Raw genomic sequence first — 27,809 nt, 5'->3', positions numbered from 1 at the left:
ACACTGCCAGAGCTCAGCCGGTCAAGGACCCAGAGACAATTTCCCTTCTTTTCCGTTCTTATTATCTGCATTAGCTGTCTCCAAGGAGCCTGAGGGTGGGGACCGGGGGCAGGAGGAGTCCAACTACAAGCCAGTGAGATGGGGAAGAACAGCTCACCCAAACGGACCAAACCTTTGGGAAATCACTCGTTTTATTAGTGGGCAAAGAGGCTGAGGGTGTGAGGAAGCTATGTTTGGAGAAAGGACTGGGATGGTTTAGAAGAAAGGTCCTCTTCAAGGGTTCTTCAGTCTCGGAGCGCCAGGGGGTTAGATAGGAGATCCTCCCCCAAAGATGGGAGGGGCTGGGCTGATCCAGGAAGAAACTGCTGTCTCTGCAGGAGGCCCCCACCTCCTCCCTATAGAGTCACTTCCAGGCTATGACTCCCCTTCTTCTTGAAGCTTAGCTTGCCATTCCCATTACCCGTAGGCCCCTGGATGACCTTGACAACCACATTGCTCTCCTTGAACCTCACTGAGAACCTGGAGGGGGATAGACAAAAAGGCAAAGCTAGTGCCCTCATCCCCTATGCCCGTATTTTCATGATGGTTTCCCCTCCCCTTCTTGAGGCAAATGCATCTCCCTCTACCCCCCGCCTGGGTCAGAAGACTCAAGAACCAGAGAACTTGGGTGGGGAGACTGAGAAGCCCCTGCAGGCCTGACCCTGATGACGCAGTATGCTTCACTTTCTGACTACATGAATTTTCCTGGTCACCATGACCAACAGCTTTGTCATCTGGCCCAAACCCGTCCCTTGGCCCAGCTCATCGCCTTACTGCTCAGTCACGGTGACTGGAAGCTGCCTCTGTGTGGTATCCAGCACAGATCGGTACATTTTGCTCAGCAGTTCAATCACATGCTCACTGACCAACAGGAAGTCCCCCTTGGAGCCCACTGATGATATCTTAGGAAAGAAAAAAATAGCAGGGAAGGGATTCATTTTTCTCCTCAGGTACAGCCTGAGAGACATCAAAGGCCCAGAGTAAGAGATTTGGTCCCCACTGCCTCGAGCCCACCTCAGGCCGGTGATGCCCACCACCTTCTCCAGTCTGAGGCCCTGCCGCAACCAGCTCTGATACCTCACTCAGATGCAAGCAAAACAGCCCATCCTTGAAGCTGGTGACTGACACTCCAGCCACACTTTCCAGACCAATGACAGTTTTGGTCTGGTACTTCTTGGCGTCTGTGAGAATCACATGCCCCTTGGTCAGGAGTAGAATTCGGGAGGAGGTCTAGAGACAGAACAGAAAAGGGTATGGCAAGGTGGGATCGACCTCCAGCCTTCCAGCTACCATCCTAGGCTTTGAATCAGGCTGTGGGGAGAGTTCACCTTGCCATCGCCACGATTGACCTTCTTCACTGTCTCTGCCACCAGAACAGTCCCATGCTCTGTGCTCTTCAGCTTCTGCAGCTTGGGGTTCCCTTGAAGCCCAATGTAGTCACCACGGAATGGAATGGGGACACTGAGGACACAGAAGAAATACGCAGTGGAGACAAGGTCCTTACCACTGACTCCCAAGGCCCTGTACCTCCCCCCACTGAGTTCCCATCTTAGTCCTCCAGTGCCCCTTCCCCATTCTCCACCATGTCCTGTAGCTCCATGGTTCCAGGCCCAACACCCGTATCCCCTGGGAACCTGTTAGAATTGCTGCCCCCCCCCAGACCTGCTGAATCAGAAGCTCTGAGCAGGTGGGGTGCAGCAATCTGGGTGCCCACGAGCTTGCTAAGTGATTCTGATGCACGCTAAAGTGTGAGCCCCACCCCTGTATCGCCCCTGGGGACTACTGTCTTTGACCTTGATAACACTGACTGTGCGTGTCTGAGATGCTCTCACCTCTGGGGGTACGCGGCTTTCTTGCCCTTGAACAGTTCACTGGCACAGAGCTTCTCCTGCAGGGTCTCCACCTGCTTTGGGGACAGCTGATCCCAGAATTTCTTGCACTGTGAGTGGGTGGGGGCAGAAGCTATGATCATGGAGGGAGAGGGCAGGGCTGGAAGGCGGGTGGGGAGACAATGAGACGCGGAAGGACAGGGACTAGAGAAGAGAGCTAGAGGGAAGAGAACAGGCACTAGACACTTCAGAGCGCGCAGAGGCCGGAGGAGCATTGGGGAGCAGCTTGGGGACTAAGGGATGCTGGGCAGCGGCATGGAAACAATCAGATACAGCCCCCATGAGGCCGTACACCCAGCACACAGCACAGCCCAGTCCCAAACAGGTGCTCAGTAAGTATTTCCTGAGTAGAGGAACACTGTGCTAAGTGAAATAAGCCAGACACCAAAGGACAAATATTGTACTATTCCATTTATATGCGGTACCTAAAATATAGTCATGTGCCACATAACATTTCAGTCAGCAACAAACTGCATGTACTGTGGTAGTCCCATAAAATTATAATGGAGCTGAAAACTTCCTTTCACCCGGTGACGTCGTAGCCATGGTAATGTCATAGCACACACATTACTCACAGGTTTGTGGTGACGCTGCTGTGAACAAACCCACTGCACTGACAGTCATATAAAAGTACAGCACATGCAATTATGTACATAATACTTGATAATGGTAATAAACAACCATGTTACTGGTTTATGTATTTACTATACTATACTTTTTTAAAAAAATGTTTATTTTATTGATTTTAGAGAGAGAGAAAAGGAGAGAGACAGACAGAGATGACAGAAACATTTATTTGTTCCTCTATGTGCCCTGGCCGGGGATCGAACTGGCAACCTCTGTGCTTCAGCATGATGCTCTAGCCAACCGAGCTATCTGGTCAGGGCTATACTATACTTTTATCACCATTTTAGAATGCGCTCTACTTACATTAAAATAAATGTTTGCTATAAACAGTATGCTATGTTATGCCAGCAGCAGCCTCATAGATCTTGTATTTACCGTGTCTCTTGATGGCACTGTATTCTCTTGTGCTTGCTTTAATCTCTTGTTGCTCTGTATAGTAATATGCTGTATGGGTTTGTGGCCTAGGCGCACCAGACTATACCATACAGTCTAGGTGTGTATTAGGCTAAACCACCTAGGTTTGTGTGAGTGCACTCTATGATGTTCACTCAACAAAGTCACCTAACAGTGCATTTCTCAGAATGTATCCCAGTCATTAAGCAGCATATGGCTCTAGTCAAACTCCTAGACACAGCCTGACCAGGCGGTGGCGCAGTGGATAGAGTGTTGGACTGGGATGCAGAAGACCCAGGTTCGATACGCAGAGCTCACCAGCTTGAGTGTGGGCTCATCTGGTTTGAGCAAAAGCTCACCAGCTTGAGCCCAAGGTCACTGGCTCAGGCAAGGGGTTACTCAGTCTGCTGAAGGCCCACGGTCAAGGCACATATGAGAAAGCAATCAATGAACAACTAAGGTGTTGCAACGCGCAACGAAAAACTAATGATTGATGCTTCTCATCTCTCCGTTCCTGTCTGACTCTCTGTCTCTAAAAAAAAACAAACAAAAAAAACCTCCTAGACCCAGAAAGTAGGCTGAAGGGTGGGGAAAGGAGGGGAGATAGAGAGACAGACTCCCGCATGTGCCCCAACCAGGGATCCACCCAGCAACCCCATCTGGGGCTGATACTCTGCCCATCTGGGGCCATGCTTGCAACCATGCTATTTTTAGCACCTAGGACAGAGGCTCCATCGGGCCATTCTCAGCGCCCAGGCTGATGCGCTTGAACCAACTGAGCCATGGCGGCGGGAGGGAAAGAGAGATACAGAGAAAGGGGAAGGGGGTGGGTGGAAAAGCAGTGGTCACTTCTCCTATGTGCCCTGACCAGGATCGAAGCCGGGACATCCACATTGCTGCCATATATTTCAAAATGGTCAAAATGGTATATTTTGTTCTATATGTTTTACCACAATTTTTTTAAAAAAAATAAAGAGTGGAAGAGGGAGGAGGAAAAGAAAAATCAGAAGAAGGAAAAAAGGAAAAATGAGAGGAGAGGTGCCTGGGCCCCAGGACAGGCTTCCCTGGGCCCCACTCACCTTCCATTGGTGGAAGAGCCGCTGCAGCTCCTGATTAGCTGTGTTGAAGCACTTGTAAGGGGCAGCTGGCCACCTTTTGTCCAAGATATTGGTAGACGGCAAATTGTTCTTCAGCCCCAGTAGGAATTTCTGTGCCTGGGTTGGAAGCAGGGGAATTGAGAACACAATGATGAAAAGACAGACATCCCCCCACCCCGCCCCAGACAGGCAAACTCATAACCAGATGCTGCCACTTAAGTGGAGGAAGGCCACCCAGAGAAGCAACAGGTGGAGTGGAGGAGACTGGAGCTGAGGAGAGAGAAAGGGGCCCTCTCCTGGATCTCTTTCAGCAGGAAGTGGAGGCTTGAGGCGGGCCAGTAAGAGCATGAATGGGAGATTGAAGGGAAAGGATTAGCTCCAAGCAGAGACTTGCAGCCTAGGGAAGTGAGGTGGGAGGAACCAATATGAAAACTGGCCTTGATATTTTGCTCCTGTGGCTTTGTACTCTCTCAGTTACGTACAGCTGGCTGCCACTGTCTGCGCTAGCTAGTGGACAGGTACTAACTCTCCCCTCCTCTCTGATCAGTCAAGCCCAGCACCTCAACCTGGCATTCAAAGTCTTTTACTTAGAGCGTCAACTCATCACAGGATCCCTTGCTTCACTTTGGCACACCAGCCAGACGGGACTCCTCGCCATGCCCTTTGCTCAGCCCATGCACTAACCGCTGTGTGCCTTAGCTCGTGCTGCTCCCAGCTCCACACTGCCAGTCCACAGTCTGCCCATCCTTTCAGTTGCAGGACAAAGCCTCCTGGTTTCCTGGTCCAGGTGGGGGGGCTCTCCTTTCTTTGGAGCCCCCTAGCACTTGGCCTGTACTTCTGTTTTTCTACTACTGTTATTTGCGTGGAAATCTCCCTCTTAGTGAGTCTCCCAGGACTTGAGTTTTTTCACCATTCAACATTTATTGAGTGTCTGCTCTGTGCCTGGCACTGTTCTAGGTATGGAGACAAAGCAGTGAACAGAGCAAGCGAAGTCGTTCCTCTCACTGGGGTTAGTTACATTCTACTGGGGGTGGGGAGGATACTGCCCACAAGCAAATGAACACATATTATATAGCCTGACCAGGCGGTGGCACAGTTGATAGTGTCGGACTGGGATGCTGAGGACCCAGGTTCGAAACCCCAGAGTCGCCGGCTTGAGCACAGGCTCATCTGGTTTGAGCAAGGTTCACCAGCTTGAGCACAAGGTTGCTGGCTTGAGCAAGGGGTCACTCACTCTGCTGTAGCCCCCCGTCAAGGCACATATGAGAAAGCAATCAATGAACTACTAAGGTGCCGCAATGAGGAATTGATGCTTCTCATCTCTCTCCCCTCCTGTCTGTCTGTTCCTCTCTCTGTCACTCACACACACACACACACACACACACACACCACATATTATATAATGACAGTTAATTACAAATGCTATGATTCAAAAAAGTAGGCCCTGAGACTGGAATGAATGGCAATATATTCCAAAACCAGAAAGAAAGCCACTGTGACTGAACTAAATTGAGTAAGAGGAGAGAAGACTAGAGATGGTTGGTCAAAGACAGAACACGAAGGGCCCTGTAGGCTGCGGAAGAACATAAGCTTTTCTTTCTTTCTTCCTTCCTTCCTTCCTTCCTTCCTTCCTTCCTTCCTTCCTTCCTTCCTTCCTTCCTTCCTTCCTTCCTTCCTTCCTTCCTTCCTTCCTTCCTTCCTTCCTTCCTTCCTTCCTTCCTTCCTTCCTTCCTTCCTTCCTTCCTTCCTTCCTTCCTTCCTTCCTTCCTTCCTTCCTTCCTTCCTTCCTTCCTTCCTTCCTTCCTTCCTTCCTTCCTTCCTTCCTTCCTTCCTTCCTTCCTTCCTTCCTTCCTTCCTTCCTTCCTTTCTTTCTTTCTTTCTTTCTTTCTTTCTTTCTTTCTTTAGAGATGGTTGGTCAAAGAACACGAAGGGCCCTGTAGGCTGCAGAAGAACATAAGCTTTTCTTCCTTTCTTTCTTTCTTTCTTTCTTTCTTTCTTTTTTTTTGAGTGAGATAAAGACAGACAGGGATAGACAGACAGGAAGAAAGATGGAAGCATAAATTCATAGTTTCAGTACCTTAGTTCAGTGGTGGGATTTAAATAATTTAACAACCAGTTCTCTGCCCTAATGACCACTTTAAGTATAAAAGTATGATATACCAAAAGGTGGTTTATTATTTCATGCATTTAATACTTAAAGAAGAACAATAAAAAGAAGTACACAAAACTAGATTGTTATGAGTTTTAAAATATTAATGAAAAGATATTAAATAATAACTGACAAAAAAACAATAAAATTGTTATTTAAGATATTTCCATATTTCTTCTTGATTAGTGTCCTCACTTGCAATTTTTTTCAACTATGGACACAACAAACATTACTACTGGTGCTTCGAATACGCTGTCGTGTAAATGAATGTTAAAAAAGAGTAAGAAATATGCCTGACTAGGCGGTAGCACAGTGGATAGAGCATCAGACTGGGATGCGGAAGACCCAGGTTCGAGACCCCGAGGTCACCAGCTTGAGCGCGGGCTCATCTGGTTTGAGCAAAGCTCACCAGCTTGGACCCAAGGTCGCTGGCTCGAGCAAGGGGTTACTTGGTCTGCTGAAGTGCATCCTGTGCTCCTGGAGTACTGTATGTGGTGGCGCCGCAAATTGGGTGTCACTCACGTACAATACTACTTCCAGTGACGCAGGACACATGCGTCACGGCTCCAGAATCACATCATATCACTTGTTACGGCTAGCAGTGACAAATATGGAACCGGACATTGACCATCTCATTAGCCAAAAGCAGGCCCATAGTTCCCATTGAAATACTGGTCAGTTTGTTGATTTAAATTTACTTGTTCTTTATTTTAAATATTGTATTTGTTCCCATTTTGTTTTTCTACTTTAAAATAAGATATGTGCAGTGTGCATAGGGATTTATTCATAGTTTTTTTATAGTGCAGCCCTCCAACAGTCTGAGGGACAGTGAACTGGCCCCCTGTGTAAAAAGTTTGGGGACCCCTGCCCAGGCTGACGCTTTATCCACTGAGCCACTGCATGGTCAGGCAGGACATAGACTTTTCTTTTTTCTTTTTTTTGTATTTTTTTCTGAAGTTGGAAATGGGGAGGCAGTCAGACAGACTCCCGCATATGCCCGACCGGGATCCACCCAAGACGCCCACCAGGGGGCGATGCTCTGCCCATCTGAGGTGTTGCTCTGTTGCGACCAGAGCCATTCTAGCGCCTAAGGCAGAGACCACAGAGCCATCCTCAGCGCCCGGGCAAACTTTGCTCCAATGGAGCCTCAGCTGCGGGAGGGAAAGAGAGAGACAGAGAGGAAGGAGAAGGGGAGGGGTGGAGAAGCAGATGTTCGATGCCCTGGCCGGGAATCGAACACGGGACTCCTGCACGCCAGGCTGATGCTCTACCACTGAGCCAACCGGCCAGGGCCAGGACATAAGCTTTTATTCAGAGTGAAATAAATGACCACTAAAAGGTTTTAAGGGGAAGAGTAACATAATCTGACTTAACTTTCTTTTTCAAAGATTAAAAATTTTAAATTATTTATTAATTTTAGAGAGAGAGAGAAAAGGAGGGGAGAACAGGAAGCATCAACTCCCATATGTGCTTTGACCAGGCAAGCCCAGGGTTTTGAACCAGCAACCTCAGCGTTCCAGGTCGAAGCTTTATCCACTGTGCCACCACAGGTTAGGCTGATTTAAATTTTAAAAAATTTAATATAATGTCTACTGGAAAGTTCTGTCTGTTTTTGGAATAAAACAAAATACAAATTTTTCTTACTGTCAATAAACTTTATTAAATAATATATTTCCACACCAATCCTATCTTCCGAATATGGTCCGAAATGGTTTGCTGAGCTGAATTAAGCCTTTCTGTGATCTCCAATGTTGTCAGAAAAGGATCTTGATCTCTTGATCCAACATGGTCTTAAAAACATCATCATCGATCAAAGATGGTCGACCAGAACGTGGCTTATCAGAAAGGTTAAAATCACCTGTTTCGAATTTTTTGAACCATCTTCTGCACGTCCTATCAGAAACTGTACCTTCACCAAACACTTTCAATAAATTTCTACATGCTTCTGTAGCATTTCTTCCTTGTTGAAATTCGTATACAACACAGTGGCGTAAATGAACTTTATCAGTAGCCATGGGTACACTATCGCTTCACACATAAGACTAACGTGAATCAACTTTGTTTTAGTTAATTTGCTACGTCAGTATGTATACATTAAGTGATAAAAATAGAGAGGCACACATGCGCCAAATAAACATGTGCTTACGTGTCGAAATTTGTTGTGATAGAAACGAACAGAACTTTCCGGTAGACCTTATACAATTTGTTTTTATATTTTGAAAGTTTTTAAACTTGTATAATAGTTGAAGAAAACATTACAATGAAGATCTGTATACCGTATAACCGTAACCTAAATTCACCAATTGATAATGTTAACGTCTTGCTCTATCCGCACATTCTCTAACATATGCACACATATATACAAATGCATATGAATACACACATATAGGACTTCCCAGCAAGATGGCAGTGTAAGTACTCACCTCCTTCCACAACCAGATCAAAATTACAACTACGGAAAAATCACCATTCGAACTTCCTGAAATCTGGCTGAATGGAAGTCCTACAACTAGGGAATTAAAGCAGCCACATTGAGGCTGGTAGGAGGGGTGGACAGGCAGAATGGGCTGATCCCACACCCACATGTGGTGGGTAAAAATCAGGATGGATGTCTCTGCTGCAGAAGTTTCCCCTAAGAAGCGAGGGGTCCCAGCCCCACACCAGGCCCCCAGCAAGAGTTCCAGGAAGAGAAGTTCCCATGACTTTGGCTGTAAAAACCAGTGGGGATTAAGGTTGAGGGAGAGGGAGGGCTGCTGGAGTCCCAGGCAGTTACTCTTAAAGGGCTTGTGCCCAACTCACTCAGACTCACTTCCTCTGAGCTCCAGCACTGGGGCAGAAGCTTAAAAGGCACCAGGACCTACCGGGAGGAACTGAATTGTCCAGCATCAAGATGAAAGTGGTAGGGGGCAGCTTTCTCCAGACAGAAGTGCTGGCAGAGGCCACTGTTCCTTTGATGAGCCCTTCCCCCACAGAGCTGGCAGGCTGGTACCATATCTGAGACTCCATCAACCTGGTTCACACTGTTTGCCCTGCCCTGGTGATTCCCTGAGGCTCTGTCCCACCCAACTTTCAGGCCCACCCAAGCTGTTTCCAGTGGCTTTTCCACACTAATAGCCCATCTTAGCTCATGCTTCAGACTTTCCTAAAATCTCTCAAGCAAGCATATTCTGGCCTCAACATGCCCCATACTTCTCACTAAGTGGCCCCAGGCCCAGTGCTAGTAGTGATCAGCCTTGGTCTGCAGCTTAGCCTTGTCTTGGTACCTCCAAGCCCAGTACAAGTAGCAGCCACCTGCAGATCACTTTGTAGCTTACGCTGGGTGTCCCCAAGTAGACTACAGGTGGCAGCTGACCTTGGCCTGCACCTCCTGGGAGGCCACAGAGCCAGCTCACTCAGTGGACAGCTTCAGACTATGTCAAAAGCATCACCACCCAACCACCTCCATAAGCAACATACTCAAGGGAGTACCAGAGCCCTACTGAAGTAAGTTCTGCTCCGTGGGGTGGGAACACTGAACAGTTGATCCACTACGTTGGTCAGAGTTCAGTGGTTGGTGGTCATAACTAGTCCTTGCAGCTGACCTACCTGGAGGTAAACCCCTCCCATTGATGTACCAAGAGCAATCAAGGCTCAACTATAAGAGAAGGGTATACACAACCCACACAGGGGTGCACCTGGAGCACCGGTTTGAGTGAACAGAGAGGCTGTGACATGGTACTTACAGAACACCTACTATATTAGGCCACTCTACCAAGTCTCGGAGATGTAGCAGTTCTACTTTATACATAGAAACAAACACAAGGAGGCAGCCAAAATGAGGAGACAAAGAAACATGTCCCAAATGAAAGAGCAGAACAAAACTCCAGAAAAAGAACTAAACTAGCCTGATCAGGCGGTGGCACAGTGGATAGAGCGTTGGACTGGGATGCAGAAGGACCCAGGTTTGAGACCCCGAGTTTGCCAGCTTGAGCACGGGCTCATCTGGTTTGAGCAAAGCTCACCAGCTTGGACCCAAGGTCAGTGGCTCCAGCAAGGGGTTACTCAGTCTGCTGAAGGCCCGCAGTCAAGGCACATATGAGAAAGCAATCAATAAACAACTAAGGTGTCACAATGAAAAACTGATGATTGATGCTTCTCATCTCTCTCCATTCCTGTCTGTCCCTATCTATCCCTCTCTCTGACTCTCTCTCTGTCCCTGTAAAAAAAAAAAAAAAAAAAAAAAAAAGAACTAAACTAAATGAAGACAAGTGATCTACTAGAAGCCGAGTTCGAAACATTGGTTATAAAGATACTCAATGAACTTAAAACTTTTCACCCAGCCCTCCAGCCCCCCTCCCCTTTGGCAACCATCAAAATGTTCCCTGTATCTATGAGTCTGTTTCTGTTCTGCTTGTTCATTTATTTTGTTTGTTTAATTTACTTTTATTTTTTAAGTGAGAGAGAGATAGACACACAGACAGGAAGGGAGAGAGATGAGAAGCATCAACTCGTAGTTGTGTCACTTTAGTTGTTCATAGATTGCTTCTGGTATGTGTCTTGACCAGGGGCTCCATCTGAGCCAGTGACCCTTTGCTCAAGCCAGTGATCTTCAGATCATGTTGATGATCCCACACTCAAGCAGTCAACCCCGTGCTCAAGCTGGCAAGCCTGCACTCAAGCCTGATGAGCCCATGCTCAAGCTGGTGACCTTGGGGTTTTGAACCTGGGACCTCAGCATCCTATGTCAACACTCTATCAACTGCACCACCACCAGTCAGGCAACAATGATATTCTAATAACTATGTGTGGTGTCAGATGGGTACAAGATTTATTGGGATGTTTACTTAGTAAGTTACATAATATCTAGTTACTGTGGTATACATCTGAAACTAATAGAAGAATGTAAGTCAACTGTAAATGAAAAAATACACAAATATATATAAATCTTCACTACCACATCATCCTAACGTAGGTTACAGATATCATAACATTCCCCACTAAAAATTATGCATCTTCCAAGAACTGGGATATTGACTTATACAATCACAATTCCATCATTACCACTGAGAAAATTAACATTAATTAGATTTATGATAACATTAGAGTTAATGCACATAAAGGGTGTAGTGCATAGTAAATGTTCAAGAAATAGTAGGTACAGACAAGGCAATTGCAAAATATAGACTAGTCAGAAACACTGGAGGAATTCATGCCCAGTGGCTCCCTGCATGCACTCTTCTGTAGGCGTTGTGATTTAGTGAAATACTGATCTAAACCCAACAGTTCCTGAGGTGATATTCAGCAGATACCTGATAATATATAGGTGAAAGAAAAGGTGGAAGAAGAAAAAATTTAAAAATAATAATAAAAAACATAAAAGACTAGAAAGAAAGGAAAAAGAAAAGAAAAGGTGGAAGAGGAGCAAGTCATGGTATAAGAGCAAAACCAGACTACAGGTCTCAGGAATGCAGTTATGCAGCAGGAACTCTGAGACGGCAGACACCCTGGAGCCAGCTCAGGAGAGGCAGGCCCAGGAAAAGGGAGCTTCTCTGCAGAGAGGAGAGGAGGGCACAGTGATTGCTCAGGGAGGCAATGGAGAGAGCCCCAGAGCCCCAATCCTCCACTCAGCCAAGGGATCCAGCCTCTCTGACAACAAAGAGCTCCAGTGGAGTGTTTCGTGTGTCTCCATGAGCACGGTTAGAAAGAGTCCTAACAACTGTCAAAAATCAAATCAGTGGAGGGCAGTTCCAATTCACCCCCACCTTCTGTCTAGACTGCCTGTTCTTCCTCCTGCTCTCTGGCCTTTCCCAAGGTTTCATTGGAAGTACTGCTCCCCCCTGTCTGGTTTCCCTCGGACACTTCTCAGAAGCCACATTGCTATCTATCACCCTTCTCTGTCCCTGTGTTCTTCTCACTGGAAACTGACCATAGTTTGAATGTCCAGGCCTGGTGCTGGCTTCTTCCTGCCCACTCTGACTTGGGTCCTACGGAATTAAGATCCTTCCTGAGGCTTAATTTTAGACTTGCCTGCTATACTTTCAGAAGAGATAGAAGGAAAATACAATTCCTCCACTTTCACCCCAACTCTAAAATAGACCTCAGAAGGTTGGATTAGCTAACCCTCTATGTCCTCACTCTGGTCTCCAAAAAGGCTAAGCTCTTCGACTGTTGTTAACCATCCAGCCCAGTCCCTTCTTGGGTGTGCTGGGACCCTTTCCTATCACAAGTTTGCCTGCAGTGTCCACTCAATCCCAAAAGTTTTTGTGTTGTTGTTTTTTGACAGAGAGAGGGACAGATAGGGACAGACGGACAGACAGGAAGGGAGAGAGATGAGAAGCATCAATTTCTTGCTGGGCACCTTAGTTGTTCATTGATTGCTTTCTCATATGTGCCTTGACCGGGGAGCTACAGCAGACCAAGGGACCCTTTGCTCGAGCCAGAGACCATGGGCTTAAGCTGGTGAGCCTTGCTCAAACCAGATGAGCCCACGCTTAAGCCGGCGATCTCAGGGTTTCGAACCTGGGTCCTCCGCGTCCCAGTCCGACGCTCTATGCACTGTGCCACCACCTGGTCAGGCTCAAATGTGTTCTGAATCTGCTCCTGGTCCCTGAGGCATGCAGGGCAAAGTTTGAGTCATCTCTTCTCAAAACTGATCTTTCTCTTTCAAACCTGTCCCTCCATTTTCAACCCCTCTCTTCCACCCTCAGCGCCCAGCACTTACCATGCTCTTGTAGATGAAATCTGCCAAGGTGAGAGCAGCCCCTGACCGGAAGTATTTTCGATAATCCTTGCGGGCCTGCCAGGGACAGATAAGAAAGGAGCCAAAGTAAAGATAGTTAGACCTGTAAAACAGAAGATAGACCTGGAAGAGGTTCTACTCTTTATTAACCACACAAAGAACAGAGAAAGATTAGAGCTGAGACTGTAGCTGCAGAGAATCAAGTCAGACAAGTTGACAATGAGGAGGACACTCACAGCAAAGGGCAGAGCCACACATATATACAAATCTTCCCAGCATGCATTCACCCTCCCAGACGCACACGGAGCACAGCCAGACACGGACATGCCATTGCACAGAGGCATGTCCTAGGTTCAGGCAGGACTTGCTTTCTGCCACTGTCTCCCCTTATCAGCTAGCTGGGACAATCCAGAAAGAACCATGTGGGGAGGGAACGGTGCGTGGGGAGGGAACCTCTTTCCCCTTTCCCATTACCTTCCACCCTCTCACAAAAGCCTGGATCAACAATACTGACGCCTTTATCTTTCCATAGCGTTTCTTTTGCTGTAGGAAACAATGGGCCTGTTAGAAAAACTCCACCTCCTGAATCACCTCTCCCACTTCCCACTGTCCTATTAGAGTAAGAAGATGGGTCTTTGGGGGTAACTGGTACCCTGTTGCCCCGAAACCAAGAGGAAATGAGGATCTGGCTCTTGCGCATCTGCTGGTAGTGGGTGCGGCAGCGCCAGCCTCGGTATATCTTCTGTATGAGGGTGGCCAGCTGCTGGATTCGAAGACGCCTCTGCTCTTCCAGGTAGAAAAGCTGCGGAGAGTTGTAAGGGTGGCACAGAGAAGCTGGCCTAGGGGAACAGTGCTCTATTTCCTTTACTCCTCAGCACCAGAAGCCTCCCAGCCAGTGTTTTATTTGATCATTCCTTTGTCTGCTTAGTTAATTCCTTTATTTATTAATTCATTTAACAAGCATCTACTGAACTCTGATCTGTAGCAGGCACTCTGCTAGAATTTGGAAACTCACACACGAGTGGCACATCAACCAGACTTTAAGGAGTCCTGCTTCAAGTGGAAGCCCTCAGAGCAGGCCATGCCAGCACACCTGACTCTCGGGGCTCTCAGGACAGGGTGCGAGCCCAAGGACTCAGTGCCCGCGGAGAGGAGACCTCCTCATCCACTGTCCATCCATTCAAGGTTACAGATACTCCCTTCCCCATCCAGCTTCTTACTCAGATGAGCTCTCCAACTCTCCCACCTTCTACCCCCACCAAATATAAGTGCACTCTCCAACTCACAGTCTTGGGGCTTTTAATGAAGATCTTTGTCTTCCCAAAGGTTACCTCCTCTGAGGACCTGCTCAGCTCCCGCAGAATCTTCTCCACCCCCTCCCTACAAGAGCAAGTGGGGAGAGCTGCCGCGGGCCAGCCCAGGGGTGGGTCCTCTCCACCTCTCCCCTGATCCCTTTCATCTGGGAGATGAGTTCAGGGTTTGAACAAGAAGTCTTCCCCCACAGATGTTCCCTGCACTGCCCTTCTCTGCTCCCCAGGGCATCTTACCGGTCTTCCCCATTCCAGTGAGGCCAGGTGGTCCGGCTCAGCAATCGGTACCTTTCCAGGAAGGACCCATAGCCTTGGCGGAAGGCATAGCCTGCCCGTCGCACCCGCACGTTCTCCAGCAATCCCAGGTACTGAGCCTGGGTTGCCACCAGCTCCCGGGAGAACCGACCTGGCTGCTGGTGCTCGTTGGGCTTTATACACCTGGTGGGAGGCAGGGCAAGGTGCAGGCTTCAGAGCTCCATCTTTGCCAGGGTAACCGTCCCGGTCTCTACATTCCAACTCTGCATACACTCCTCTTAGGTGAAAATTTTCAGAGGAAGTGGACACACTGGCTTTTTCAGTTTCACTCGCTATGGTATGGTCCCTACCCAAATCTGATGCTCTCCCTGTTGCAGCACTCTCAGCAGCTCATTGGGCTATTTTCCATGAGGAAAGGGCCTCTGATACCTTTATTCCAGAGACCACCCCCCCCCACAGACATGTTATACATATGTAGCATGTTCCCCTGTGTGCCCAGTATGTCACCTGATGTAGTTGGGGTTCTTGGAATATAGGTTCTTCATAAGTATGGCCACAGAACTCTTAAACTGGGCCCCAGCAGTCGGGGGGCGTTTGAGAGATGCCTGCTTAGGGTCCCCCTCAGGGAACAAGGACCGGAGGAGGGGATTCTGGGCCTTCCACATGGCCCGGGACAAGTCCCGGAAGAGGAGGTCGTTATTCTTGTCAATGAAGCTGTTCACATTATAAGTCACCTGCAGAGGAATAGCTATTGGTCTGGAGAGCCCATGACCTTGTCCCAGCACTTGGCCCTCCCAGTCTCATTGTGAAGTAGTCCCAGTTCTCATCCCTCCCCCCAATCCGTCCCCCATTGCCTTCAGCCTGTGCTCAGGCCCTAGTCCTGACCCTGCATCCTGCCACATCACCTTGCCCGCGTAGTGGCAGATGCGGAAGCAGCTGAGGCCCATGGTGTGGTCATACTGGCGTTGGGCGTTCTGGGTGACTTTGCTCTCATAGTAAGCATGCTTGTGGAAGAGCTGGTTTAGCTTCGCTAGGAAGGTGGAATCACTAACCACTCCAGGCCGCAGGCACTCCTCGTCTAACATGGCCAGGATCCCGCGCTGATTCTGGCCGGGGGAATAAGATCAGCCCAACCTAGACACGGTCCAGATCCTCTGCCCACTCACCCTTTGCCCTCTTTACTATCCTTACCAAGAGGGGTGAGGGGAGGGGATGAGAGAAACAGGGGAAGGATATTCAGGGGAGGTCCCAAAGATAAGAGAAGGATAACTCACATGCTCAATAAGGTTACAGATAATGCCATTATCAAAGTAGTCCACTTTTTCCCACGGTATGCCCTGGCGAAGGGAGACATGAAAAATTACAGGGAGCAGGTCCAAGACAAGTCTCCAAAGACCCCACCAGACCCAGGCCCCCTTTAACCCATTCATCTCACAAAAAAAATGTTAGAAAACCCTATAGTTCAGAGGGGTCCTTGGTGTGGTTTCTGTTTACGTCCCCATTCCTCCCAGGTTGATGGAGAATTTGTGGTGCGGGCAGAGAGACACATGGGAAGACCCAGAGCAGCAGTGAGGGGAATCGATATGGAGAGCCCTGCAGGTGCTGTAAGGTGGAGAGGGAAGTGTAAGATGCTGGGGGAAGACAGGGGGAGGGCTACCCCACTGGAGGGGTGCAGAAGGATCCTAGAGTATGTGGAAGAGCAAATGGCCACACTGCTCTGGCAACAAACTGTAGATTCAAGGCACTTAAGTGAGTTTATCATCAAACAACAAAGCTAATTTCGTACATCTGCAAAGACCTACAGCGGCGATTCTCAATGTTCAGTATGCATTGCAACTACCTAGGGGCTTGTTAAAGCACAGATTGCTTCCCCTGCCCCACGGGTTCCTAACTCAACAGGTCTGGGACAGGGCCTGGGAGATTCATTCTAACATGGTCACAGGGGATGGATGCTGATGCTGCAGGACCACAGGTGAACCACTGAGCTACAGGATACTTTGGGACTGTTTTGTTGTGGGGGTTTTTTTTTTAAGCAAAAATGGTACAGAAGCAGAAAACACAAAGACAGTCTTCCTGTGCTTTAGGGATTTGCTGGGCATCAGGCCTACAGGCAGAATAGCTCCTGATTGCACCCAAGGGCCAGATGGAGGGGTTCGGGCCATTCCCGGTGTGACTGGGAACACAAGCCTTTCTCTCCCTCCTCCTTCACAGGTCTTTAGGGAATGCAGAGTATGATTAAGTTGTCTTCCCAATTTATTCCAAAAATGTCCTCCCTGATGGATTAAATGAATTACGATGTTCTTATAATCCTATGTAGATACAAAAAGCATCTTTATATACTGATATAGAAAAATCTCTTGTTAACTTATGACAGCAAGGTGTAGAAGAGAGTGTATGCACTGCTACTTGAATAAATTTTGTGGGGAAATATATTTGCAGGCTTGTTTGCCTACACAGCAGAGACCTCTGGAAGGAGACCTACTTCAGGTGCCTCTAAAGGGAGGAGATGGGGCGGCTGGGCCAGGGCGGGAGAGAGGCCTCTCTGTAGACATCTTTTTGAGCTTTGTGAATTTTGAAGCATGGAAATGATTTATGTATTTGACCATATACAAATTTAAAGGAAAACATACAAAATACTTCTTAAAGCTTCTCCATACATTGTTGCCACAGTGCCTGAAATTCTGCCACAACAGAGTCCTGAGAGCTCACAGGGTGCATCCCTGGGAGGGGTTTGATGAGAGTGACTCAGCCGTTCACACTTTGGAGTGAGTTAGCTCAATCAGAGAGCTGTGCTAACACCCAGCCATAGAAAACGGGGGTTTTCACTGAGCCGGGGAAGGAGTGTGGAGATTCTGAGCCACGGGGCACTTGTGGTAAGGAAGTCTAGGATGGGGGGGGGGGGGCTACAAGAGGGGAATGCAACAGCAGCCAGGGCCTGGAGGAGACAGAGGAGTCCGAGGTGTTAGAGAAGAGCGCAGAAAGGGATGTGGTAGGGTGCCAAAGCCAGGAGAAATGTCCCTTCTAAATCTGGCTCCTAGCATGCCATAGGCTATGCACAGCTGTCACTTCACTCGGCATGACCCTGCCCCCAACACAGCCTGCTATCAACCTGCCACCCCTTTTCCTAGCCTGGCTGGAGTGGGAGGATGGGGATCTCAGGGAATGGAGAGCAGAAAATGAGGGCTTCCTGGTAATGCTGGAGTGTTCAGCTGTGCAGGGGAAACATTTTGTCCTTTGTGTTCCCATCTGGGAACAATTGAGAGGAAATTGTGATCGAGGAGAAAAAAGCGACCTGGTATGTCCCTAGAAGTCTTTTAAGAGAGGGGATATAGGGAGAAGGCCTAGTTTACCTCTCTCTCGTACTCTTCCTGCTCCTCTTTCAGTGTGATCTCTATGAACACCTGCTGCAGCTTCTCATTGCAGTAGTTGATCACGAACTGCTCAAAGCTATTGTCCTAAGGTAAGGCACGCAGGTTAAAGAGGGAGACCAGCTCAGCCCAAGACACTTGCTTCCTCTCAGCCCTACTGCCCCTCTGCCACACCCCCCTTCGAGCCCATCACCCCTAACCCTAGGGAAGCAGGGCACTGAGGTTGGGCAAAGTTCTCTTACCTCTAGTATTTCAAAGCCATAGATATCCAGGACACCCATGACCTTCTTCTTCTCCCCGGTGCCCACCTGAAGAGGAGGAAAAGGTAAATCTAGGCCAGGCCCCCTCTGTGCACCGGGCCAGGCCCTTCTGCCGTAGGTGTGATTGGAGCAAGGGACAGACAGAGGTTCGGTGAGCAGGACCAGGCTGGAAAGAAACTGTTTGGATTTGATTGGCCTTCCTCTTCTCTACGCTGAAGTACAAGCAAAGAGGGAGGAAAAGGAAGATGCAGATTCCAGGATGATGCCCCATGATACGAGGTGGAGAGACACTGAAATCCTCTCAGGAAAGTAACTATCTCTTATATTTTTTGAGTATTTTATAAAAAAAAAAAAAAAAAAAAAAACTATGTTCTTATTTCATTAATCCTTTCATAAGCCTATAAGGTATGATAATTTCCATTTTACAGATGAAAAAATCAAATTTCAAAAGGGCTAATTGGCCAAACCTAGATTCAAATCCCATTTTACCCCACTGCCTTCCAATAATAGCATCTAAATTGATGGCATTTTCTTGTACATAATTTTTAAATAATAGCTCTATTTTGATCTACTTTACATACCACAAAATTTACCCTTTAAAGGTATAGAATTCAGTGGGTTTTTCAAGTATATTCAGAAGGTGTACAATGATCACCACGACCTAATTCCAGAGCACTTGGTCATCCCCTCACCCCCCTGCAAAGAAATCTGGTCCCCACACCCATTAGCAGTCACTCCTCATTTCTCTCGCCCTCCCCACCCCGTGCCGCTGGTAATCGCTTATCTACTTCCCACGTCTATGGATTTGCCTATTCTGGACATTTGGTATAAATATCGGTCATACAAAAGGTGGACTTTTGTGTCTGGAGGCTTTCACTCAACATGTTTCCAAGGTTCACCTATGTTGAGTATGTACCAGTATTTTATTCCTTTTTATGGCCAAATAGTATCCCATTCTATGAATATACTGCATTTTATTTATCCATTCATCAGTTGATGGACATTTGGGGTGTTTCCAATTATTTGCTGTTAAGAATAATGCTTCTATGAATAGTCACATATATCTGTTTTCAATTTGCTTGGCTCTATACCTAGGAGTGAAATTGTTAGTTGTATGGTAACCATGTACATCATTTTATCTGATCCTCACTAAACCTGTGAAGCAGGTAGGCATTAATGTCCCATTTTCCAAATCAGGAAACTGATGCTCAGAACCTTTGTGAAACTGAAAGGCCACACAGCTGGTAATTAGTCCATCCAGAGAGTTGAATTAAAAAAATCAGTGATGTTGCCTGACCATGCAGTGGCACAGTGGATAGAGCATCAGCCTGGGATGCTGAGGACCCAAGTTCAAAACCCCAAGGTCACCACTTTGAGCACGGGCTCGCCAGCTTGAGCGTGGGGTCTCAGGCTTGAGCATGGGATCATAGACATGACCCACTGGTTGCTGATTTGAGCCCAAGGTTGCTGGCTTGAAGCCTAAGCTCTCTGGATTGAGCAAGGGGTCACTCGCTCTGCTGTAGCCCCCCGGTCAAGGCACATATGAGAAAGCAATCAATGAACAACTAAGGTGCTGCAAGGAAGAATTGATGCTTCTCATCACTCTCCCTTTCTGCCTGTTTGTCCCTCTTTCTCAAAAAAGCAAAAACAAACAAACAAAACAACTAATGATGTTTCCACAACACTATCGGAAAAAACCATACACTACTCCTCATTGTCCTCACTCTGTTCCTCTCAGAACCCAAGGTGTGGGGCTGGTGACCAGGACAAGAGAAGTGAGGCAGGCATGAGCATGCTGAAGGAGGAGGGCAATCTCTCACCTTGATACTCTCATTGATTCGCTTCACTATCCAGTTGAAGAGGCGGCTATAGATGTTCTTAGCCAAAGCATCCCGAGCATACTGAGCCTGCAGGGCAGGGCCAAGCTGGTTAGTGTGGCAGCCACTGAACAGACGCAGAATCAGCCCCTTCCATCAGGCGCCTTACCTGAATGACATTGAGTGCAGTAACCACCTTTTCTTTGGCAGTTTCCATGGTCCTTGAGCACAAAGCTCTCTCTAGTTCCTCTGAATTCAAACCCACCATTTCCGAAATCTCCCGAACACCTGAGGTGATGAGGAAATACAACATGGCTTGAGAGAGGGCTTTATCCCAGGGGAGGGAGGAAAGCTTGATGCATGGGATTGCTGGGAGCTCCTGCATCTTGCTGAAGAAGCCCCTACAGCCAATCCAGGACATGGCCCTAAAGAAGGTCTGGGAGGAGGGAGAGAAAGGGGAGGTCTGGGAACTTCGCATGCATTATCTACTTTAATATGAGAATCTCCCGAAATAGGTATAATTGTCTCTATTTTGCAAAAATCAACCGAGACTCGGAAAGATCTCAGAACCTATGTCTATCAAACTTTAAAATCTAATTCCAATATGCCTCACTGGGAGTTCTCAATGGTTATGTTTGGGGAGAAACTCAGGAGCGGGTTGAGTGGGACTAAATCTGAGTGAATTATGCTAGAGACGGTGAAAGGACAGCAGGAGATTCAGGGGGCTGGATGGGGACGTCAGCAGGGGGTGCAGACCTCTCCCATCACAGATGCCGCTTGCTGGTGTCCCATTGGCCTGGAACTCGTCTGACAGCTCCACGTTCCCCAGCTTCAGCACCAGAGCCGTCACCTCTAGCACCTGTCGAATCTCCTCTTCAGAGAACCCAATCACAGTCATTGCATTCTTCAGGAGAAAGCAGAAATCAGAAGCTGAATTGTGGTACCAGTCCAATGTCTCCCTTCTCAAAACCAGAGCCTGGGCTCAGGGGATGGCCTAAGGGCCCAAGCCTACCTACCCTGTGCACCCACCTGCATAGCCTTGAAGTTGGAGGCATCATCCATGCCATCCACTCTGGACACGTCCTGGTTCAGATAGGCATAGCCACTCGTCTCCCGTTCGAGCTTCAGGGCCTCTAGGGGACCAGAGTTGGGGAAAGAGTGAGCACACCAGCTCCGCGAGCCTTCCAGCCTTGACCCTCACAGCCCTAGCCCTGGGTTGGTTCATTCATTTATTCAAAATAGCATGTTTTGTTTTAGTTTCTTCCCCTTGCCTCTTTTGTTTGGGGGTGATTAATTCCTATAATAGACTACAATGTTAAGTAGTATTTAGAGTTTAAGTGTTCATCATTGTTGGGGTTTTCTCCCAATTTTTATGAAACAAACGGTTCATTTTATCTTCTCCCCATCCACAGTTTCTAAACAATAAAAACAAGCAAGCCCTCCATACTGCTCTGGGCCCAGTGGTCCTGGAAGGAGGAAGGTAAGAAATAAAGGGTGAGCACGCATCTCCCCTCCCCCAGCCTCACCCTCTCACCCTTGGTGCACTCATTATTTGTTCACTAAGCGCTGACAGAGTGGCAGGTGCTGTGTTCCCCAGCCCTCATCACTCCTCTGGAACGCTGTCTCTGGTTTTGTGGGGCTAAGCCAAATGGCTCCTTGTGTCCCCTGTTGTGAATGTCTGTCCCAGCCCCTTTTACAGGGACTAGACTTTGTAGTTTCCTCTCCCTCCCACAAATGAACAATTTGTGTGTCAAGACTGTTTTTCATCTTCATAGTCTGTATACCTGGCTGTCATACAGGAACTTTTTTCTTTTTAAGAAATGGATCAAGGGAATGGTCAAAGTTGTTTACCTGAGATGGGAAGGAGTAGGTTAATCATGGAACTTTAGGGAGATCAATTCTCTGTTATTCAAATGATCTAAGACTCAGTGAGTATCTCTCAAACTAGAATTTAATGGCAGCTTCTCCCAAGACACAATTTTAAAACCAAGGCTTACTGACGAGGGCCGTGTGAACAGAGAGTGAGTCAGAAAGGCCCTGGGATGATGACGCTAGCGAGGCCCCGCCTGGACTCAGCTTAAACGAGTGAGTGAGATGCTCAGCCAGAACATGACCCTAGTGCACAGATTCAGACAAGTTGAACACAACCAAGACTACGAAGCCAGGAGTGGGGATGAGACCTGTGGGGGCTCCTGCACCATAGTGGTCTGCCAGAGGGAAAAAGCAAATAGGCACAAGTCCAGCACAGGGTAACCAGAAACCAAAGGAACAGGTTCTCAGGGGGCCAGATCCACAGTGCTCACAGCTAGAGGGGAAGGAGGAGCAAACTTGGGCAGGGCCTTCAGCCTCAGGCCAGTACAGCATTCAAGCTAGAGTGGGCTCTTCCCCAGGACAAGCGAGCATGCCCCATTGGTCACACTATTGCAATGTATCTGTTCACACATCTGCCATCCCTAGGAGACTATAAGTTCTTCAGGGACAGAATCCATGTCTTATTCTATACCCCCAGAGGTTAGCACAGAGTTTGATCCTAGTAAGTGTTCTAGAGATGTTTGATGAATGAATGAATGAATGAAGCCTACATAGAACTATCTAAGAATAGGGTCCTGGGTGAAGGAGATACAGACCGAGGACACCTTCAGTTACAAGCTCATTGAAAATTCTTGAACACTTGCAACAGCCTGCTTAAGTCTCTGTTGAATTATTAATAAAATCCCTTTAGTTGAAGATAGGAAAGGATGGTAGGTGAAAATGAGTGTTCCATTTTTGAAGCCAGCTGGGGGAAAGGGGAACCGGATAGGACAGAGAAGTACAAGCAGTGAAGAGGCAAGAAAGCTTATTCCTAGCAGTAAAACCGCAGAAACGAAAGAGAACACAGAGGTCACAGGATTTGTTCCCAGCAATGGTGTAGGAAATTTGGGTGAGGAATACAAGGAGAAATCTGAGGGGATCTGGGGGTGGGGGGCAGCAGGGATTGAATGGCAGCTGGGGATGTTCCAGGCAAGCACGTACTCAGCAGCTGTGCACCCGCTCCAGCCAGCAGCTGATAGAAGATGTGGAAGTTCCTTTCTCCTTTGAGCTGTTTCACCACTCTGGATTTCTCAAGCAGATCTGGCAGAGAATCAGAAAGTAATGTCCTGCCTGACCTGTGGCAGCACAGGGGATACAGCGTCGACCTGGAACACTGAGGTCGCCAGTTCGAAACCCTACGTTTGCCTGGTCAAGGCACATGGGAGTTGATGCTTCCTGCCCCCCCCCCTCGAAATGAATAAATAAAATCTAAATAAAATAGTGTTCTGAGGGTCTGGGAGCTATCTCAGTTTCCCTCTGATTCTGCCCTCATCCCTGATATTCGTCATGGTTGGGAAGTCTGGTAGTCTAGTGTCCCTCCCACCTACAGTAGAAGATTAGCAGAAGGGACACTGTGGGGGCAGGTGGAAGGGGAGGGGTAAGCAGAACGGCAAGACACGTACAGTTAGTGATGACGCCACCGAGGGGGGATCCCTTGAAGTCGAATTCGATATCCATGTATTTTCCCTTCAGAGACCAGAGAGAGAGAGAGAGACTGCTTCCTTCTCTTGTCACCACCTTACCCAGGAAGGGTCCGTGGCACATGTCGCCCTCTGAAGCCCCCACACCCTCTCCTCCCAGACCTGGGAGCTGTTCACTTACAAATCGAGAGGAGTTGTTGTTGCGGATGGTCTTGGCATTGCCAAAAGCTGCAGAGATGAGGAAAGGGACAGTGAGGTGGCTGAGGGGAGAAGAGGGACTCTACAGAAGGAAACGGAGGAAGAAATCCGGCCGTTGGGCCAACCACAGGATTTTCAGGCTGAATGAGAACAGTGGCTGTGGAACAATGGGGTGGAGGGTCTAGGGCTGAGTGGCCCCAGTGGTGATAAGGTGGGAGGTACAGAGGGAAGAGCCTGGAGTCCTCACCCTCCAGCACAGGGTTTGATTGAAGCAGTTGTTCCTTCACGGAGTTCACCTGCTCCCCTTTCCCACAGACGGCCGCCACGTAAGACATCACCAGCTTACTAGCCTCTGTGCGAGAGAAACCCTCATGAGGATCCCCCTACCACCCTCCTCGACTTCCCTTTCCAGACCTCAGACCCCTCAGAGTCAGAAAAACCAAGAGGGAATTTTGGGGGCAGGGGAGGGGCAGGACTAGGCCTGGCTTGCAGAGAGACAAGGGGCCGATCCAGCAGTGAGCCCACAGCCTCCCCAGCCAGGTGCCTCACCAGTCTTCCCGGCTCCGCTCTCGCCTGTAATGAGGATACACTGGTCTTGGTCCCGGACCCTCAGTGACTGGTACGCCGCATTCGCCAGTGCATAGCTTGGGGGTGGGGGAGGAAGTCGGTAATGACTAATGAGGGGCAAGTTCAAGACACCATCTTTCTCTTGATCCCTAGCCTCCACAGTCACCCACCCTCCAATTCTGAGGCAAGTGACAGTCCTAGGAAGGGGCCTCCAGAGGGCCAGGGGAGGAAGGGGCAGCTGGAGAACCTCCTTCAGGAGGACAGAGAAAGGAAATTAGGATGTCTCCTCATCAGGAACATGTCACATTCCCTCGGTTCCTCTACTCACATGTGTGGCTTCAGCTCATAGAAGGTATAGCTCTGGTATTTGGCAATGAACTCTGAGCCATAGATAGGCAGCTGTTGGTAGGGATTCACTGAAACCAACACATTCCCAATGTAGGTCTAGAGCCAGGGAAGAAGGTGAAGAAAGTGAGGGGGCAGGGTGGGGGAGAAGGAGCATGTAAATTCTCCAGCCACACACCCACAGTCAGGGGCACCCATATGCACTCACATAAATCTCTTTGTTTTCAAAGCGCAGCTGGAGGTTCTTAAGCAGAGACTCTTGCTCCAGGGGTTCCAGGAGCACAAGGTCCTCTACCCCTATGGAACCTTCCAGAAGAGTCATGTCCAGGGGGCTACTGGGAATAAAGGGGACAGTTTGCTGATGTCTGCTCAGCATTAGAAACCAGTAACAGAGAGGAGGAAGGCAGAAGGGCCTAAGGGAGACACCCCCCCCCCCCCCCGCAGTTCTGGCCTTAGCGAGTCCCCAACCTGAAAGAGTCCTCTGGACGGGCCCACAAGAACTGTGGGAGGGAAGCTGCAGACAGCTTGGCAGGAGGGGAGGAGCCTTTGCGCCCTAGTCAGGGCTGGTGAGGACAGGACAGGTGTGGGACAGGACCACCTACCTCTGACCATAAGGGTAAAAAGGCACCAAGGCAGCAACTGGGGATGCATAATTGTGCTTGTAAGAGGGAGGGTTGGGGAGGACAGGAGAAGTCAAGCTTTGTGGCACAGCCAGGCATCGAAAGCTCTCTCCCTCCTGCGCCGAGGCTCTGGCCAGCCTCTAGACTCCCTGACCATTGTCCACAGTTTTCCTTCTCAACTTCCTACCTCCCACAGCCCCTATTTCAGTCACCCAACTCATCTATGCCCATTTTCTTCCAAAGGTCTCTCCTCCCCGCTCATTGTGACAGTGAAATTCATTTTCTAATTTTTTTTTAATTTATTGATTTTTAGAGGAGAAAGAGAGAGGGAGAGAGAGAGAAAGAAAGAGGGGGAAGAAGCAGGAAGAATTAACTCATAGTTGCTTCCCGTGTGTGCCTTGACCAGGCAAGCCCAGGGTTTTGAACTGGCTATCTCAGCATTCCAGGTAGACTCTTTATCCACTGCACCACCACAGGGCAGGCTAAGATTCATTTCTTAAATGGGGACTGGACAAGGTGATGAGTTTGAAGACAGAGGCAGGAGTTCCTCCATAAAAAATCAGAATACCCCAGCCTGACCAGGCAGTGGTGCTGTGAATAGAACATCAGCCAGGGACACTGAGGACCCAGGTTTGAAACCCCAAAGGTTGCCAGCTTGAGCACGGGCTCACCAGCTTGAGTGCCAGGTCACTGGCTTGAGCATGATCATAGACATGACCCAATGGTCTCTGCCTTGAGGAAGGGGTCACTGGCTCAGCTGGAGCCCCCCAGTCAAGGCACATATGAGAAAGCAATGAATGAACAACTAAGGTGCCGCAACTATGAGTTGATGTTTCTCATCTCTCTCCCTTCCTGTCTCTCTCTCTCTCTCCCTCTCTCTCAAAATAAGTGGAATATGGGGGAAGGGGAGGGGCACAAAGAAAACTAGATAGAAGGTGACAGAGGACAATCTGACTTTGGGTGATGGGTATGCAACATAATTGAACGACAAGATAACCTGTACATGTTATCTTTGAATATATGTATCCTGATTTATTGATGTCACCCCATTAAAAAAATAAAATTATTTTAAAAAAAAAGTGGAATACCTCAAAGAAAATCAAAGTGAGCTTTGATTCTCCAACAAACAAGTAGCTGTCAGGAGCTATGGATGTGCCTACACTTCTGTCCTTATTTTTCAATTTCCAGCTTTTACAAGAATTCCTATAACCTGGCCTGGACTTTGCCCTCGTTTTAGTAGCTGATGGGAATGAGCAAAGAGGAGCAGAGTTAGAGAAACAGGGAGCCACACCCAGGCATTGAAAGCTCTCTCCCTCCTGCGCCGAGGCTCTGGCCAGCCTCTAGACTCCCTGACCATTGTCCACAGTTTTCCTTCTCAACTTCCTACCTCCCACAGCCCCTATTTCAGTCACCCAACTGATCCATGCCCATTTTCTTCCAAGGTCTCTCCTCCCCGCTCATTGCCACAGTGAGACTCATTTCTCTCAGTGAGACACAGCAGGTGTTCCTAAAGAGGAAGCCCAGCTCTCCTGCTGTTCCTGTGGGACTGAGCCGGCAGGGTGAGCCGGAATAGGACAGAATGTCACTCCCTAAAGGAATGAAAGAGCCATATCCTCCTCCTCTCCTGCATGGCTGAACCTGCATGGGGGAGGGGAAGGAGACAGGAATGGAAGGTGGAGTGAGAACGGACCCAGGTTGCCTTCTCCCTTCCCCCTGCTTTCCCCAAGCTCCAGGAAAAGAAATACTTGCCACTTCCTGGAAGGACACACGAAGGGAGCAGCAACAATACTGAAAATTGCAGCCTCTAGCAAGCATGTGCTATTACCATGGGCCAGGCAGGGCTCTAAATACTTTACATATATTCATTCAATTGATGCTTACAATTTCCCCATGAAGTAGGTACTAATTTCTATCCCTATTTTCCAGCTTTTACAAGAATTCCTATAACCTGGCCTGGACTTTGCCCTCTTTTTAGTAGCTGACGGGAATGAGCAAAGAGGAGCAGAGTTGGGGAAACAGGGAGCCACACCCAGGCATCGAAAGCTCTCTCGCTCCTGCACCGAGGCCCTGGCCAGCCTCTAGACTCCCTGACCATTGTCCACAGTTTTCCTTCTCATAATAACAACAATTTCCTTTCCATAATAACAAACAAAAAATGTGAAACAAACAAAAAATGTGAAATTGTTAAGTAACTTGGCAGAGAAGGGTGAGAAGCAGAAGCAGGGGGCTGGGAGAGGGCATCTTCTCTGAATCTGGATTGGAGGGAAGTAGAAATATGACTGGTTGAAGGCAGGGAAGGGGAAAAGGAAGCAGCCCCCAAATGAATATCCCAAGATGTAAAAAGAGCACTGACAGGTCAAGGCTAGACTCACCCAACACTGGAACTAAGGTGTAAGGTCACTGTCCTTTGCAGAATGGTGGATAAAATCCCGACTGGACAAGAAGGAGGCTTAAGATGCCGAGCCCCAAAGGTGGAGGAGAGGGGCCTCTGTTAACGGGAGCTGTCCATGGTGTCAGGGAGGTTAGGGAAGAGGCCGCCCTCCTCTTGCCAGTGTCTACTCTTCTGACCTTCCTCTGTGCTGCCTCCTCCAGCCAGGGTTCCCTGTATCAGTCCAGCCAGGAGAAGCCAGAGACAGGCAGCTCAGCACAAAGTCCGGGGCTGTTCC

The 27,809-nt window shown here is 48.5% G+C and overlaps 1 protein-coding gene across 2 annotated transcripts; it reads right to left on the bottom strand.

Annotated features, from left to right (window-relative positions):
* Positions 1 to 179: 179 nt before the first annotated feature.
* Positions 180 to 27,745, bottom strand: LOC136395168 (unconventional myosin-Ia). 2 transcript variants are annotated; one of them, XM_066369457.1, is made up of 28 exons: positions 27,516 to 27,745; positions 24,732 to 24,858; positions 24,507 to 24,622; positions 24,161 to 24,255; positions 23,859 to 23,963; positions 23,595 to 23,641; positions 23,396 to 23,459; positions 22,935 to 23,033; positions 20,952 to 21,055; positions 20,679 to 20,826; positions 20,092 to 20,210; positions 19,926 to 20,012; positions 18,088 to 18,153; positions 17,828 to 17,932; positions 15,752 to 15,814; positions 15,383 to 15,583; positions 14,985 to 15,211; positions 14,460 to 14,660; positions 14,199 to 14,292; positions 13,565 to 13,714; positions 13,387 to 13,455; positions 12,895 to 12,969; positions 4,028 to 4,162; positions 1,872 to 1,978; positions 1,368 to 1,500; positions 1,117 to 1,269; positions 814 to 941; positions 180 to 519 (listed from the first exon to the last, which is right to left on the bottom strand). In XM_066369457.1, the coding sequence occupies exons 2-28, from the start codon at positions 24,843 to 24,845 to the stop codon at positions 396 to 398; spliced, it is 3,129 nt and encodes a 1,042-aa protein (XP_066225554.1). In that variant the 5' UTR covers positions 24,846 to 24,858; positions 27,516 to 27,745; the 3' UTR covers positions 180 to 395. The 2 variants fall into 2 exon arrangements, with proteins under 2 accessions (XP_066225554.1, XP_066225555.1); XM_066369458.1 differs by having other exon boundaries at positions 24,732 to 24,855.
* Between the last annotated feature and the right edge of the window lie 64 nt (positions 27,746 to 27,809).

Source organism: Saccopteryx leptura, chromosome 2 (genome assembly GCF_036850995.1).
Source record: "Saccopteryx leptura isolate mSacLep1 chromosome 2, mSacLep1_pri_phased_curated, whole genome shotgun sequence".
Taxonomy (NCBI): Eukaryota; Metazoa; Chordata; class Mammalia; order Chiroptera; family Emballonuridae; genus Saccopteryx; species Saccopteryx leptura.
This window is presented reverse-complemented; position numbering and strand designations above follow the sequence as displayed.